This window comes from Emys orbicularis, chromosome 10, assembly GCF_028017835.1.
Source record: "Emys orbicularis isolate rEmyOrb1 chromosome 10, rEmyOrb1.hap1, whole genome shotgun sequence".
Classification (NCBI taxonomy): Eukaryota; Metazoa; Chordata; order Testudines; family Emydidae; genus Emys; species Emys orbicularis.
Window position 1 is genome coordinate 75,255,148 of NC_088692.1, and position 17,420 is coordinate 75,272,567.

The window sequence follows — 17,420 nt, forward strand, 5'->3', positions numbered from 1 at the left end:
GAGAGCTTTAATATTTCCCTAATGAAATGCATATAGAACATTCCCCTCTATACAGTGCAACTGCCAAATATCCATCTCTTCATTAAATGCCACATGGCTGAGACAACTTTCCTCTTTTGCCTGGATCCTCATCCATTTCCAATCTTGTAAAATGGTATATTGATTCTTTAGGGGGGGAAAAACCTCACTTTTAAAATTTGAACTGAGTTACCATAACTCTGCCAGGTGTTTTGTTATTTAAAAGAATACTCTTCAAAAACTTATCTTTGTCTTTTACACTATTCACCAGATATCTCAGCACATTTCCCCCCAGCAAATTGTTACAATTTTGCCACAAGGTGTTTAAAATACAGAATGAGATATCTGGAATGTACATACACAGTTGGAATTCACGGAGCTGTCCACAGATTCATGATTTCATAGTACAAATGGGAACTACAATGACCAGGATAACTGTACAAGCTGCAGCCGCAATCAGGGCAGCTATCTTGCAGACTTTTGCTCTTCTGAACTCAGCTTCTTTGCGTTTTAATAAGGAATCATAGCCTGGAGTATAAATGTCTTCCATCCAATATTCTAAGTTGTTTGGATTTAAAGATTCTTGAGTCTAAAAGTCAAAAGGAAAAAAAATTAATTCTCTGGGCTCTGTCAAAATAATTCAGGCGGGACTGAAGCTTTCTACAGTTGGTTATGTGTCTACTGTAGAGATAAAGTCAAGTTAATGCTGCTGTCTCAATGTCACAAACTTTCCCTCTGCCAACTTCATGAACTCACTGAAACAGATGACAACATATTGCCAAGTCATAACAACAGCCCATGGTTCCAAAGTCTCTTGTGTATTACTGGGTTCCTGGAAACTTTATTGGGTGTAAGTAAAACCTCTTTAATTCATTGAATAATGGAGGTGGTCGTTAGTCCATTATCATTTGTGAGATTATTAAACCCTACTTGATGGGAAAACTTTTCTTAACAGGCTCATAAACTCAGTTTTACAGAGATAACCCTAACCTCATTGCTAGGACCTGCATGACAAGAGAGGTCTCCTCATCTTCCTCATACAATTTCTTGCATGGCTATTCTCTAGCGATGAATAGTGCATTGTACATAATGGTCCAAGTAAGGTAGGGGGTTTTTGTGTGTGTGTTTATTTTAGAAAGACACATCCAACATATGGATGTTAAGATCTCACATTTTCTCTTCTCCTTTAAAGCCCAATGATCCCCTTTACAGATAGAAACTCACAGGATGTACCAAATCAAGACAAAAATTACCACAGAAACCCCAGCTTACAGTAATGTCTAGCGTTGGGCTACCAATCATGTGAACCTTGGGAACCATGGCCAAGCCCAGTCAGACGACTAGGAGAACTCAGAGCATCTCCACAAAAGGTGAGCCTCTTTCGTGTGATTTTCAGGCCCCTCCTCCCACGATGACCATACATTTGGCTTAGTGGCCATGCTGCCATTAGCCCTCCAGTTCACAGATGCAGACTGCTTCCCCCTTGCAAGACCTGTGTATATATAATACTGCAACTATCAGGAGAAATTTGAAACAAGTACCACGGGTTTTCCATGTGATCATGCAGGGCAGAGTGGCTACTTCCCAGCTTCTACCTTTTCTGCCCAGCCACATCCTCCAAAATTATGTAGACACACAACTATACTGGTGCTCACTATGAGTTTCCACATGCTTGGTGGTGAGGGGAGGAAAAATGGCTATGCAGCATACATTCTGCTCCCATGTATCACACCCTCATATTCAGAATTTCACCATCAGCATGCATGAATGCCTTTTTGTGCCCCAGTATTTGATCCTTAGGGCACAATCTGTATGTTTCACTGGCAGTAATTTACAGTGTTGATTGCTCATGTTTTAATGGTTTGATTTCCATTATCCTTCACACTATTCTAATAGTACATTTAAAAACTAATAGACTTTGCCATTGAACCATTCAGGGTATGTCTACACTGCAGTTAGACAACCGTAGCGAGCCCATGCCAGCAGATTTGGGCTCGTGGGGCTTGGGCTTCAGGGCTGTTTCATTGCAATGGAGACTTCCAGGCTTGGGCTGCGGGTTTTTAACTGCAGTGTAGACATACTCACAGTTTCTTCTAAATGTAATATGATTAAATGAAAAGGTGAGAGCTAGAGTTGGCTGAAAAACAGAAAACAATTTTGTGAAAAATTGCAAAATTCCAGAGGGGTTTCCATTTTGCAGGGTTCAAAATGGAACAATGTTTGGTGTTTATTATATATATGTATGTATATGAACAAATCTGAATTTTCTTTTTTCCCCTTCCTCTCCTTTTTGCTAGTGAGTGCAATAAAATGAGTCATGTCCAGGTTTCTTGGTGGTGGGGTGGGCACCTACTTTGCTATTTTTCTTTTTGCTACACTGTAACTTTTCCAAAGTTGAGGAAGTTTTGAAAAGTTACAAAGCGGCAAAAGGAAAAAGTGGAAAAATCCCTAGACATCATTCCTTCTATAACACTCAACCGCAAAAAGGAATAAAGGAAAAAAGGCAGGAAAGGGAAAACAAAACAAATTTCAAAATTTGTAATTTAAAACTATTTTGATGAAAAATTGAACATTTTGAAAAAATGAAAGCTTTTTGCAAAAATTTTAAGTTTTGAAAAAGGCCTCTATTGTTGATTGATAAATAATGCTTTTCAAATTTCTAGTGAGATCGTCGTCTTATAGTTGTATCAGGTTTTGTACTCCATTATAGCCCTGATGCAAAGCTCATTGAACTTAACAGAAAGACTCCTATGGACTTCAATGGACTTTGGATCAAGCCCTTCATTGGCTAATTCAGGTATTGTAGCTATTGTCTGGAAACTTGCTCCTCCCATTTACTTTATGCACTGAGTTACTTTGGTCTGTGGAAAAAGTGATTTTACAGCTACTATAGCAACACTTAGACAATTAGAATCAAGTAACAGTTAACATTGTTTAATGGAGATCTATCTGCCAATGCCACTCAGCCAAAATCAGACTATTGGCATAGTTTGAGTTTGTACATGTGTACTGTTTCTCTGCTCTGCCTATTCTATTCTTCTGAACATATAGGATATTGAAAAATAAATGTGACTTGTTCTTTGAAGGCTTCAGAAAGTAGGATTCTTGTACCCTGGTTCCTCATAAGAAGAGCAGAGCAGTGGGATCTCATGGACACCCAACATATATGTCATATGGGATATACATATGTTCCCCATTGTAGTTTGAAAACAGTCTTGTGAGTGGGTCACCCAGCTGAGAATATACACCTAGAGAATGCTGAAGCCTTCATTTTGTAGAGGGAAGAGGACTGACAGGTTTATAAAGCTTCGAAAGGCATGTTAAATTAAAACAAAACTGTGCTGTACTTTCAAGGCAACTAATTTTGGACCTACCAACCTTGATATTGACCTGTTACTGACCTCAGGAGGAAGAAGCATTAGTAAAAAAAGCCCATTACTGTTAATCAGCTCTTTCCCCATTTCATTGCCAGCCATAAGAATGTTCATTAAAGCATAATGTATTTACATTCAGTTCTAATAAAGTCAGTCGCTGGGAAGAAAACACACATCAGTGTGGGTCTGTTTCCAGGTTAAGGTTGTCAGTAAGCTTCATTATAGGGTCTAGACATGGGCTTTGCAGAGCAGACGTAGTAATCTGACAGTTCTTTGGAGGCGGAGGAGCAAGTTGTTGCTATTGCGTCATGGAAATACAAAGTACACGTGACCGTCAAAATATACCGGCTGGTTTCTCTGGTCTGCTAAGATCACTTAAGTACCCTTAAAATGGCCAGAGACAGCTGGTGGAGAACCCCCTTTGCATAGGTCCTGTGGCAGCTGACACTGTCCTTTCCCCCCCCGAGAACAATGGGAGGAGGGCTCATGTCAGGGATATTCTGGGGTGGGAGTGTGATGCTGGGGACTTCCACTATGCCCAGGGCCGGCTCTAACATTTTTGCCACCCCAAGCAAAAAAAAGGGGGCGCCGCCCCACCGTAACAACACCCCCCCCGAGTGCCACCCCGCCAAAACAAAAACAACCCCCCGAGTGCCGCCCCGCCGAAACAAAAAAAAAAACCCGAGTGCCGCCCCGCCGAAACAAAAAAAAAACCCCGAGTGCTGCCCCGCCGAAACAAAAAAAAAAACCCGAGTGCTGCCCTGCCGTAACAACCCCCCCCCCCGAGCACCGCCCCGCCGAAACAAAAAAAAAAAACCCGAGCGCCGCCCCGCCAAACCAAACAAACAAAAAAAATACCCGAGCACCGCCCCGCCGAAACAAACAAACAAACGAAAACCCCAGAGCACCGCCCCACCACCCCAAGATTGGCCGCCCCTTACAAGGCGGCCAATCTTGGTCGGCTGGTGCCGGGAGCCGGCCCTGACTATGCCTGATCCTCTACTAGTGTTAAGTCTGTATGCCACCTTTATGCCAGTGGTGGAAATTCAATGGTCCCCTGATGCTTTAAATTCCACAAGGGCCAGGCAGCCAAGGATCAGGGAAACACAACCAGCTCCCCACAGCCATCATTCTCCACTACAGCACAACTCAGACACAGCGGAGAATTGGAGCTGTCTAACTCTTGATATCAGATTGTGTAAGCTACATGAAGTGATGCTGGTGGCACCTTAGCCCTGCAGTGCTCCATATGGGGAAACAATCCATATTTTGGTCTAAAAAATGCTTATCCCACATTCTACACTCATGAAATCCAAGCTGGTTTCTCATGTAACAGTCTGTCTTGTGTTTTGTCACCAAATGTTAGTCTCTGTGTGACTGCCTTAGCATGGTTTGAATGGCATTTTATACATTTCTCTGTGAAATTAATGGTCAAACATTTTCTTGCTAATTACATTTCAGTCCTTTTTTTCACTGGAGGTGGGATAATTTGGATCCAGATTTAGAATATCCCAAAGTTTGGGAATGCTCAGTTCTATAGTTTTGGTTCAGTCTGCTATGAAGGTAGGGACCATGTGCCATGCAGGTTTGGATTTCAAACACCCCAGAGTCTGAGAATGTTTGGATCCATGTTTGAGTTTTGGACCCATGTCCTTTAATAATCCATCTTGCTCTGTTTGTTGCATGTATACAAGTCCAGAGTTCATGCTGGTAGTTCTCTTGCAAGATCTAGGAAGCAGTTCTTCATGAGACTATTGTTCTCGTATTCACTCCAGAAGCCATAACAACAATGTTCAATTTTAAGAGTTTTAAAAATGTGTTCCGTAATTATTTTTAGTGAATTTCACGCTTGTGAAGAGGGCTAGACAGACAGCCCTGCATGCTCATTCTCTATGTACAATATGCACAGAACAAGTACAGTAGAAGCAGCAGCGCCAGCTTCTCTGCCCCACCCCACATTACTAACGCACATCAAAACTGAACTAGTATAACCACCATTTGGGGGATAAATGCTCATTTCATTCCCTATGTCCATTCATTCCTTAACCCCTCTTGTGAGACGTCTAACGAGGTTCCAACGGTGGTGGTGGTGGTGGTGGTGGTGGTGGTTTTATAGACAACTGTCTGCTAGGAAATGGACTGAGACCACCAACTATTTCAAAGGTCACAGAACAGTGATAGAACATTAACAGTTGTTCTTCACTACTGACCTGGGATGGATCTTGAGCCAGCAATCTAAAAGTTGAAGGCTCAACTTCCTGAACTATCCAAATCCCCCGTTAAATAAACATTCTGGTAAACATCCTTCACAATCATGTCACTAAAATGAAACAAACGGGACTCACTTGTAGATCCAAAGCTGCAAGCTTGCCTTTATCTCCTGAGTTCCTGGTATATTCTTCTATGGTCCATGATGGCTGGGCACGTTTAACTTCAGCCAGTTCCGTCAACCTCATGTCCGTGTAGAGTGGGTTGCTTTTCATATGTGACTTGAGTGATGCAGGGTAGGGATGAGGACTAAAGACTTGTTCAATCAAGAAAGCATCTTTTGGTTGTTTAGAGAGTCTATGTGGCTGCGGGATTTCATACTGCCTGTCTGCCTGCAACGAGGTTCAAAAGAATTTCAGAAAAGAAGGAGGACTTGGGGGGGGGGGAGTTTAAATATGAGAGGGAAGAGAGATTCTTTTCACCTCTACAGTTCAAGACTGCCTAAGCCATGATGACAAACCCACAAACCGGAGCCAAGCTTTCAGCTGGCCTTAATCCAATCTCCATCCTGGCTCTCACCAACAGACTGTGATTTTTACAAGCACAAACCTGCATTTGCACTATTGTGGGCACAAAGTTAGAGGTAGCAGCTGAAAATTTGGTCCTAGTACTGCTTACAGGTTAGATAAATCTCTCTGGGATGCTTTTGCTGTAGAGAAGACAAGCTGGTTTGGAAAGCCTTTGGACTAGAGGGCTGTTTGAAGACACACATTTACCAAGGGAACTCTGCTCCCTGCACTGACACTGACTGGAAGGGGAACCATACTTTCTATATACGAACAGTTACCCTTATACCAGACTTTCCACAATGTTGCTCCAGTGTTAGAGATGTTCATTTGATCACATTCTAATTAGTGATCAGAGAATTTCTAAAGGTCCAGAGGGTCACACTGGCTCTGATAAACCTATGAAAGTTTGGATGCTTCAAATTACTGAGGGTCCCTCCCCACCGTGTTTCTACAACCTTCCAATAAATCTTTGGCTTCTTCTCCCTCATTTCACACACATCCACTAAACCCCTGGTTCTCCCTTCTCCCCAGGAAGTCTCTGACCCCCCATTCCCTCCAAGAACTCCTCCTACACAGGCCACAGCACACCCTGCAATGTGTTCCTGACTTCTGAAGAAATGTTGCAATACCCAGCAGCCCTGTCTATTGGGCTGTAATCTCGGTGAAATACAAATTGCTCAGTAGAGGAGCCAAGATTTAAACTGAGCAGCAATCAGAGGGGCTGCTGAAGCAGGGATAGACTTTCCAAAGGTGGGAGTGGTTAGTTGTAGGGAGGGAGGAACCGAGTCCTCCTGGGTAACTGAAAGGGAACCGCAGCAATGTTGCAGTCTAGACAATGGAGACTTAAAATACATGTTACGAGAGATGTAAATGACTGTGAAAGTCAGAGGAAAAAGGAAGCGTAATAACAGTTTGTATTTTATTGTACGCAAACTAGGATTTTTTCCTTAGGAGAGTAAGAGCAAGTGGTATCTTTTTCTGGTTCTTTTAACTATATAATTTTTGAGAGAAGCTACCAAAATGGACTTTTTACTATATCCCTTTAAAAAAAGAGAGTATTTCAGACGGTCACAATTTTCCTTATGCTCTTTTCGCTTATTTAATTATTCCGTGTCCGTATACCACCAGTGATCATGATATGAATGACATTCTCTCCTGAAGCTGTCATTCAAATCTGTCCCTTTCTAAAGAGCGGGTTGCTTTCAGGAACAACTTGACCATTTCATACTGTGCTATTGCCAGGGAAGTATAGGCAAGAAATCATTCAATTATGATAACTATGAAGACTAGCATAATACAGTAGACAGAGTATTACCAAGCCCTGAAGCTTCATATAGCACCAAAGACAGTCATAGCTAGAGTGGTTATTTTATTAATTTTTTTAAAAAGCTTATTATGTAAGTTTAAATAGAAATTACCTCTTTGGATTTCCTGTGCCAGTCCTTATTTTCAACTCCACCTCTGTCTTTCATCTCCTCTTCTGTCATGCCAACCTGGTTGGTATATGTGATAGCTCTCCAGTCTCGCGGAGAGTTGGAAATACTTGCTATTTTGGATTCAGTGGCGCTGTTCTCCTCAGTCAGTGACCGTGAGGACCTTCTGGTAAATAAACTTTTTTTTAAGGCTTTTACCCGAAGACTTTCGCTGTTACTTCCGCTGGCATCAGAACAGCACCAGTCCGGGTTATTCTCCAACTTGCTTCCGTGAGAAGCATTATGACACTGAAATACCCGTGGAGAGGTGCTCTCATCTGACTGAACCTCACTCGTCAGGGAATTAAGATCTATTTGTACATTGACCTTCTCAGGCTGCTGAATTTTTTCATCCAACTTATTTAGTTTTCCCAAGACTTGGGAGATTTCTTCTCTGACACCTGACAGAGATTCTAGTTTCTTTTCTATTTCACCAATCCTGAGAACTAACTTGCAGACACTAGTTTTTAGTTCATCATCTGTATTGTTGATATCTGATCGGACCACTTTATCTAGCTTGTTACTAGAATTCCCATTGGTTATTTTAGTTAAATTGTGTTCAGGAGAGCTTTCACAGTCAGATTTACGTACCTGAGACAGTGACCCAGTGCTGTTGTAACAGGAGGATTGCATAACTCCTGTAGATCCACAGATGCTCATATCGTCCAGAAATCGAAAAATGTCACTGATATCATCACTCACAATTTCAGAGTCATCATCTGATTGCTTTAGAGAATGCCTCTCTCCATACTTAGTTTGACTTGGAGCACACAACTCCTTGCATTTTTTGTGTTCCAACCCTTGCTGCTCTGTTTGTGTCCCAACACTGGTGGTTTTGTCAATGCTTAGCAGCTGAACAGAAGTGCAGTTAATGCTTTTATCCCTAAACTTTTTGATTGGCTCGTGTTTCTCCATGTCTACAATGGAGGGAATTTCCTTGGGTTTGTGTCCATTTTGTTTCATGGCATAGTTAGCCTGCATAATCGGTGTTTGATCCTTGGGATTGAGATAGGTTTGGTGCCTGTCTGCTGCAGGAAAACTTGGTGACTGGCTGTTTGAACTCTGATATCGCTGCTTCTCTTCAGCTTGCTTCCTACTGAAAAAGGATCTTTCAAAATCAGGTACCTCCTCCGTGTTTAAGCTCCAGCTTTTTGCTGGCCATGCAGTTTGTTTACTTGGTTTTCCTGCCCATCTTTTTGTATCTTGGGACCCAAGTACAGTGGTTGGGCCAAAGTATGTAGAAGCTTGGAGATCATCTAAGCTTTCATGTTTTACTCGTCTTTTGTCTGGTATAGGAGAATAAACTGGGTTCAAGTACTGGCTGCTGTACGGCATTTCAAAACTGTGGTTGAAGAAACCTTGTTTGGAGGTTTCTTTCCTGTTCTGAGGCTCTCTATGTCCATCTTCTGGCTTTTTATTGGGTGGCATTAAATTGGGAGATATTGTGATAAGATTATGAAAATCTTCCTTGAATATGTTCCTTTTCTGTACACATGATTGCAACACAAACGGCTCATCATTCGAAATAAAAGTCTCTTTTATAGCTGCATTGATAGGCAACGAGTCCTGGTCAGAGATGGATTCGTTCTCAATGTTCATTGGGAAGTATGTGCTCTGCATTTCGCAGGGTGGAGAGTTAACAATGGAATAGGATGCTAGCGCCTGCAGCCTATCAAGCGAGGCAGCTCGGCCTTTCATTTCCTTATTAACACCAAGCAAAAAGTTAGGTTCTGAAGTAGGTACAAATTGTTGACAATCTTTACAATCCACCTTCCTGCATTTGGAAGACCTTCTAACTGAGTAGCCCCTGTTAAACTCTCTGTCTCTCAGCTCGCAATTAGTCACGCAGTCCACCACGTTGCATATTTCTGTGTCAGACCTGCAGGACTCAACTGATTCTTTCTTCCTCATTTTTTGTCGTGCAACAGGGAGTTTTTCCTTGGCCACTCCCCCATTCATTTGTATGAGGTTGAATATCGTTACTATATCTGCTGCAACCATGATTTTCTTTGATTGCTGATTGTTTACAGTGCATCTCATTTTGTCTTTGAACAAAGTCGCTGGGAAATTAGGATCCAGGCAAGCCGTGTAAAAGAGCACACTTCTGAGCTTGGCCAGCTGGGACAAATCAAACCTTGCACACAGTGACTTGCAGAGATCCTGATAAGAAACGGTGTTTTGCTTGGTATCCAGCTCTTCCAGAATCTTCACCAGGAAGAGCGAGGATTCATGGTTGGTCTCCATGCTTGATATGTGCTAAGTTTTCCTGTTTAGCCTGAAAACGATACTCCAGTTCTGCAGTTCACACAACAGCAAACAAAAAAGATGGTAAATCACCTGTAGATCGAATCCAGGACATTCTTTCAACCACACATAGAATTTGACTAACCAGCCATACAAATTTAGGGCTAGGTTGTGCAACCTGTCCTCATGCTGGTGAGCGCGCGCGCGCACACACACACACACACACCCAAAGGGTGAAATCCTGGCCCCATAGAAGTAAATGGGAGGTTTGCCATTGAAGTCAGTGGGATCAGGATTTCACCCAAAGAATCTCATTTAAGTCAATGGGTGTGCTCATGGGTGAGCGATCACCAACATGAGTAAGGGTTGCACAATCTATCCCTAAAATATCAACACAAGCTACACAGAGATGAAAGAGCTGCTGACCTAAAATCCTAACATACTTGCTAATGGACTTTCTCAAAATGGCTTATGAATCTGTAAGAGGATGTTGAAAGGTCCAGATGGGGCTACAATTCCAGTACCTCACTCTTAAACCAAAAAGCAGCCACCACATTACGTGAAGCACAGATATTTCCACGTCTGATTTGCCACTGACTCAGGTAAACAAGCTATGATATGTTGGGAGGAGTTGGCTGAGTAGTTTACTTGAGCAAATAATTCCTGACATTGAATTGTGTGTTTTTTATCAGCTCGTTTGGTGCTTTGCAGAAATGGGTTTTCCTAACTTTGAGACTCAAGGACTATGAGCTTAAGATAACTTGTAAGTCTAGGAGAAGCTCGCTTCAGGAATAAAATGTGAAATAACATTAGAAAGGGGAAGAAATAAAAATGTATTCCCACTAGATCTTGAAACCCATCCAGGAGATGAGAGATGGCTGACTGCCAATCAGCTTAGATTTGAAGAATGGGCTATTTCAAGGGCAGAGAATGTCCTCTGCTATGACATACTACCAGAGAAACATGGGGAATGGAGCCCCATTTGCCATCCGTAAATGGCAGGAGAATGGTGGAAATGGACACTTATATGGATAACCAGAATAACCAGACTTATAGTACATAAAACTAACAAGCATGCTGGAAGGGATATAAAGCCTTGTGCTTTCAGGTCCTAAGCCAATTTCTAACTATTAGGGATTAGGAGGAGATCTTCATGGGGGGCAGATTATTCCACATCTGCCTACTCTTTGGTTTCTTGCACCTTCATCTGAATATTTTGTGCTGACATACTGGACTTGGTGGACCATGGATGGGTCTGATCCAGTCTGGCAATTTCTGTGTTTGGTCACAAGCTTTGTATTATTCTTATTTACAGGAATGGCAAAAATCCTTCCCCAAAGTGCTCCCCATTCTCTCTCCTCTCTAGACCAGCCCTTAAAACTATTCTCCCCACCATATAAACTGCTGTGTATCTACCCAAATGGCAAAGCTATGAAGTCAGGTTTGTGGTATTTTTCTTTTAAATTATCTATAAGAAAGTCATCTCCCAGTCAGAAATGTCCGGACTTTTGAGTGCTGCTCTAGAACACGGGATTCCTTTTCAGTGCGTTGTAGCCTTTCATCTTGAACTGATATTACACACTAGTGATGCACTGTCAGCATCAGAAACAAGCATATATCAGCATCGGTAGCAAATGCCACAGCAGCATCTTCCAAAGGAAGAGTCTAGGTTGCCTTTATGAATCAAGTCTACATTCAAACTTGCTTGTTGATTTAAGAAGCACCTTCCAGCTGGCCCCATATGCTAGAAATTGGGCAGCTGCAGTACATGCCAGCAGTCCTACCGAACGCAAACCCTACTTTCAGAGACCAATAGACCTGGGATTCTCCCGGGCTGCTAGTGTTTGTATGTTTTCTTTTAAGAGCTAGGTGGCAAGAGAGTAGCGCTGAAAGTAACACTTCAGCTCTGCACCACAAATGAAGTGTGTGTAGGCATACCTGTATTAGCTTTCATTTAGCAGATGTGGGTAACAATGGTAGTGAGGAAGCGGCAGTATGGGCTTTACCATGGCCTAGTTATCTATCCCACAAGCCTGCCAGGGACACTAGGTATGTACTGGCCCATGCTCGGGTCCATACTGGCACTTTGTTACCATGCTAGCTAGATTAAAGCTACAAGGACACATTCATTTGGGGTGTAGACATACCCTTTGGGCTACAGGAGAATGGGTACTTCCCTTTTCTGTTCATTAGTGTGTGCTCCATGGCACAACCTCTTCATCAACACTTCTTTGTATTCCTCTGATGTGTCACCATTTGAAAATGAGACTTCCATGAAGTGCTGGGCCCAAATAATTCTAACTGCCAGCAAAAATACAACATACTTGGAGAGTTTACTTCACATGTAGCAGTTCGGTGGGAGGGAAATGTAATCCCCAGAGGAAAGCTGCCTCTTTAAGAGGCCATGGGGACGCCTGGTGTTGAAAGTCAAATATGGCCACACTGCTCTGCCAGCCCTGCCAAGAGACTTGAAATGTGCTATTTTCACCACCAACATACAAAAGGTCAGAAAAGGCAAAAATTTGCCTTCAATCAGTCTTCACAGCTTCTCTCAAGCCCTCCTGTGGATATGCATTTTCACATTTAAATATACAGAATACCCCCCTGTTATGCCACTGCCTTCTCTCCATACAGGCCCCTGCTACAGGCTCATTTCCTTCCCAGTGCATGCAAACAGTGAGTCACCAAGGGCAAGTTGCTTGAAAGTCACATTCCATTCACTCCTCTAGTTCTGAATACATCCTGTGTACTCTGTCTTGAGGAATAAGGTATTCAGGGTAGAGATTGGCTATATTTTTTGTGTCGTGGGCTACACAGCACAAAACTGGCACTTAACTATTATTAGACTAGAACCAAGGTATTGGTTTCCTCTATCCAGATGACCAAAGCCAAAATTTGTCTCCCACACCATCCTTCTGCATATAAGCGGAGGCAGCGTGTCCTAGTGGATAGAGCATCTGACTGGGACCCAGGACACACCTGTTCTATTTCCAGCTTGGGTGATGTTGGGCAAGTCACTTTACCCCTCTGTGGCTCAGTTTCCCCCTCTGTAAAACTGAAGTAATGATAGTGGCCTCATTTGTAAATTACTTTGAGAACTGACAAAAATTGCTATAAGTATTATATTATTAATAAAATCAAAGTTTGGCCTGATTTTCATACTTCCACTGAGTTCACTGGGAGGTCTCAGTGTTCAACACCTCTGATAATCAGGATACTGTTTTTTTAGGGGGTTGGTACAGCTTAAGGAGCCTAGCTTTAGACATTCAAGTAATAACATTCTGGTGTAAAAGACAGGCTGCAAAATCTGACTGAGGCTTTCCATAAATGTGCACTGTCTAGGAGCTAGAACACGTTCTCCTTCGCCTGTTCTCCGTGCAGTCATATGAATGGCCTTCTGGTGTGTATGTAACAGAGCTGGATTGCGATGGCTCATCTGGTTTTAATTTGGGTAAATTATTTATCTTGTGTAGTGATCCTCATAATATACAGACTTCATCGGAAGTACTAAAATGAGTACAGAATTTGTGAGCTTGTGCCAGAAGAATGTTATCAGTACAGTCATCCTTGCTAGAAAGACCATGCACTGGCAGACTCTGACAATGAAAATAATGTTTCAAGTCCTGTGTAAAATAGCATATTCTGTGCCCATTTTTCACATTGTCTGAGATAATAAAACCAGGCAAAAGAATTTGGGCATAAACCACATCTTTATTTGGTGTTCACACGTTTTAATAGCATGTTAGCTAATGTGTGGTCTTTGTCAAGGCAAAACCCACCAGTAACTGCCCGTAGCCCCTGAGACAGATGCTTTCTGGAATGACATCCAGTAAGCTGTCAAATCCAAGTAACCAAGCATTTGTCCACATATGGTCTTAGTTGTTCATTCATTCTGTCTCAAGGCAGGATGTGGAACACAATTGTATAGTGTGTGTGTGTGTGTGTGTGTGTGTGTGTGTATAGTATAATGTATAAGGTACACACATGCAGCAATGTAAAGGATCCAAAATATGGATAAGAAGCTATTTTAGACTGGTGCACAAGGGTTATGGATCAGTTGAAGCCTCTCTGGTGAATCTATGTGCATGGTGGATCAGAGAGGTAGATGGTTTTGGTAGCTTGTTTTCTGCCATATGGCCTCTGACCAAACGTGCTACTTAACATTTAATCTTTTATGACTTGATTATATTAACACTGGGAGGGTCACTTTGACCTAGAGAGCTTTCTCTCCTAAGAGTCGGTTTTCTCAACTCTAATAGCACAACTATACCGTCGCATAGATACATATAGTATCATATGGCACCGCTGGTCGATGGGGGCCAAGTCTCAATGTGTTCAAATGAGCTACAAGCTTTCCACAGATCAATCCTTTCTACCCTACATGGAGTAACACTGAACATTTCTCCCATGGTAATGTGAGAAAAATGTAACCCATTGTTGAAGAAGCCGTCCTGGAGTATTAACATTCAATTTTTCATTCCCAAGCCTACTTTCTGTTCTGCAATGGGCATGTTCTGCCTATTTTCTAGTTGTGATAGGACTTAACTCCTCCATGTGATATCTCTCCTCTGACTTCCTCCCTTGTGGGAAATCTGTGTACACTGCTCTTTGTCCTTCCCCTTGGAGGAGCCAGAATATATTTCTCTTCTTCCTCATCTCCCAAATAAGTACTCAGACTCAGATTTTGCTGACTTATCTACACTAGGAATTCAAAATCTCCAATAGATTGTTTTACCAGAACCACCGCTGCTTCTGCCACTTCATTCAGCAGCACCCACATGTGTAAACAAATCTGCCCTCTGTTATACCTGTAAAAGCCCATGTCCATTGTGTGAGAGCTTTGCTGTGGCAGATGAATCTCACATGTGATTTGACACAGAGTCCCACCACTGTACTTTCATGAATAATTAGCGGATAGGAGGGTTCCTTAGCTGAGCCTGAATTATGGTCACTGACTGACAATCCACATATTCTTCTTCAGCTCTTTCCTTCCTTCTTATTTGTGTTTCTGACATTCGCTCTGCCCCTTTCCCACTATCCACAGCAGGTGCAGCTAATACACAGATGCAGTTGCTACAGTCATCATTTCCCTCTGCCTTTGATTTGCTGATAGAAAAACAGCCCTCTCTGCTTTTTTATAGTGACTAATGGGCCACCCTATAATACTACTGCAGAGGTGATAGATCGATAGAGAGATAGACAAAGCTATATTCACATAAATTCACACACATTGAACTAGTTATTTCAGTGCTGAAGAACATTAATTCAACCCCCCACCCCCACTATGCTGTATAAATCTTCAGTTTGTCCGACTGGTGCCGGATGTAACCCACACAGAATGTTGAAATGGACTGTAGTTTTCTTTTTCTCTTGTGCTCACAAACCCATCTTCATGTCACAGCATTCAGAAACCTCACAGCACAAAGCATCTCAAGCTGCTTTTTTTGAGCTCCTACCCCACCCGCTCTCAGGATCTGATACTCTGGAACCAATGCCTTATTGCCTCACTCTTCGGCTCTTTTGTAGCCCAGTCCATGCTATTCGTAGTTGCTCTTTTCCTCCATTCACTCACAAGCCCAAGTCCTGCTCACAACCAGCCTCTGACACATTGGTCTCATTTAGACTGTCACCTTCTGATTTCAGCGGCTGTGGTGAGTGACTCCCACCCTCCGGGGCAGGTATGAAATTCTATGCTGGCAGTGTGCCTCAGCAGCGTGATTTTTATTCACTCCTCAAGAATTTAAGAAGGTGAATGCCATACAGCCTGGGGCTTTTTCACTAGCTCTGGCCAAGGGCTTTCTGTAATTTTGCATATTCTGCATAAAATAAAGCATGCTTTGTGCTCTGTGATACATAGAGCATCCTCTCTACAAATCTAAGCTGGTTTTGTTTTTTACATGGGCTTGGAAAGAAGTTGCTGTTTCTTGGCTCTTGTGTATGAAACAAGCCTTATAAACTACTCCATTTACAAACCTGGCTGCCCAAAGAAAGCAGGATGTGCTGTTTTATGGATGTTGTACACTCGGCACTCAGTCAACAACTCCCACAAAATTCAGCACCTACTGAAGTCCACCAGTGCATAAATTAAGTTTGAACTTGCAAATAAAGCCAGCATTTTCTCAAGACTGTGTCACAGCTCAAGTTGAACAATGTTTGCCATTTGATACCGGATTTTCCTTACACAATAATGCTCAGATTCACACTTTCATTATTCAGTTATGTAACTGAAAACCTGCATTTGGATCCTCAGTGTGACACGGAAAAGTGCAAGTTATCATTCTAAAACTGGAATGAATTACTTGATTTATTACTGCATCACTCCTTGTGGTTATTATTCAGCAATCAGTGGCAACATACACACATGGAATTACTGTCCTGTCAATAACATATTAGAACTCCTCCAAGTAAATTTTTTTTCCCCTGGTGCTTTGCACATAACAAGGCATCCTTGCAAACTGTGACAGACACTGAAATAGCGAATCAAGTTTAAAATGAGCCCCAAAATATTTCACCCTGGCTCTGGCCAGCCTGGGTTTTGCTTTTCCATTTTGCAAGGCACAGAGCTCACAAAGCCGACTTTGCACAAATTGGTTTGCAGATCCAGTGATCTCTGCTTCTCTAGCCAGGGGACTAGTTATTGTCCCCCCTTTGCCACCCCCCATCCCCAAGCCCCCATTATTTCCAATCCTGCTGAGCTCCTTGGGGCGCGGTACAGTGGCACCTGGGAAAAGGCAAAGTGGCTGGAACGTTATTCCCTCCATTTCTCAATAGACTGATTTGTGCGGGATTCTAAGTGGCGCTGTCCCCAAAGTCACCGGATGAGTTTCAACATTCTGACTCTCCCTTTCCCCTACAAGGCTGCAAAGAGAAATGATGCCTAAAATGCTCCAGGGAGACTGCAGGGCTTGTTACTTAGACTTCAGGCTTCATATGCTATTGATCCCAAGAGGGGAACAGGAGGGGGAGGGGGTCAAGGTAGACACTGGGGACTACCCCCCCTGAAACCCTCACCCCCACTTGAAAACATCTCCCCTGGCCCTGCCCCCAAGACATGAGAGCTGGATACGATCCTATGAGCTGGAAATAGCAGGGATCAGCCTGCCTGGCTGTGCAATGGGGTGCCATGGGGGGTGGGGGTGGCTCAGCCTTTGGACCCCTTTTTCTTACTGGTAAGTCCCTCTCCCCTCAATCCCCTGCAAATAAACCCTCTTCCCCCCGTCTGGCAGCACGTCCCACGCCCAGGACTCCAGACTCGTACCCGCTCTGCCAAGCAACAGCCCCGGCCGGCCGGCGCATCGCTTACCTTGAAGTTGCCACCTGTCTTTTGTTTGTGTGCGTGTGTGTATGTGTGTGTGTTTTCCGTTTCATGTCAGGCTTGTCTGCTGCAGCAGAGACTTTCCAGCAGGGAGGAGGAGGAGGAGGAACAGCTTTAGCTGGAAGCCACCGCAGGGTCCCATGGTGCCAGGCTGAGATTGCCAAGGGGGCAGCAGGTTGGCGCTGGGGGGCGGCTGCACTGGCCAAGCGCCCCCCACCCT

At 43.1% G+C, this 17,420-nt stretch overlaps 1 protein-coding gene across 1 annotated transcript; it reads right to left on the reverse strand.

Moving 5' to 3' along the window:
• Positions 1-409: 409 nt before the first annotated feature.
• Positions 410-9,885, reverse strand: MINAR1 (membrane integral NOTCH2 associated receptor 1). Its single transcript, XM_065411484.1, has 3 exons — positions 7,588-9,885; positions 5,738-5,992; positions 410-607 (listed from the first exon to the last, which is right to left on the reverse strand). The coding sequence occupies exons 1-3, from the start codon at positions 9,883-9,885 to the stop codon at positions 410-412; spliced, it is 2,751 nt and encodes a 916-aa protein (XP_065267556.1).
• Positions 9,886-17,420: the final 7,535 nt, after the last annotated feature.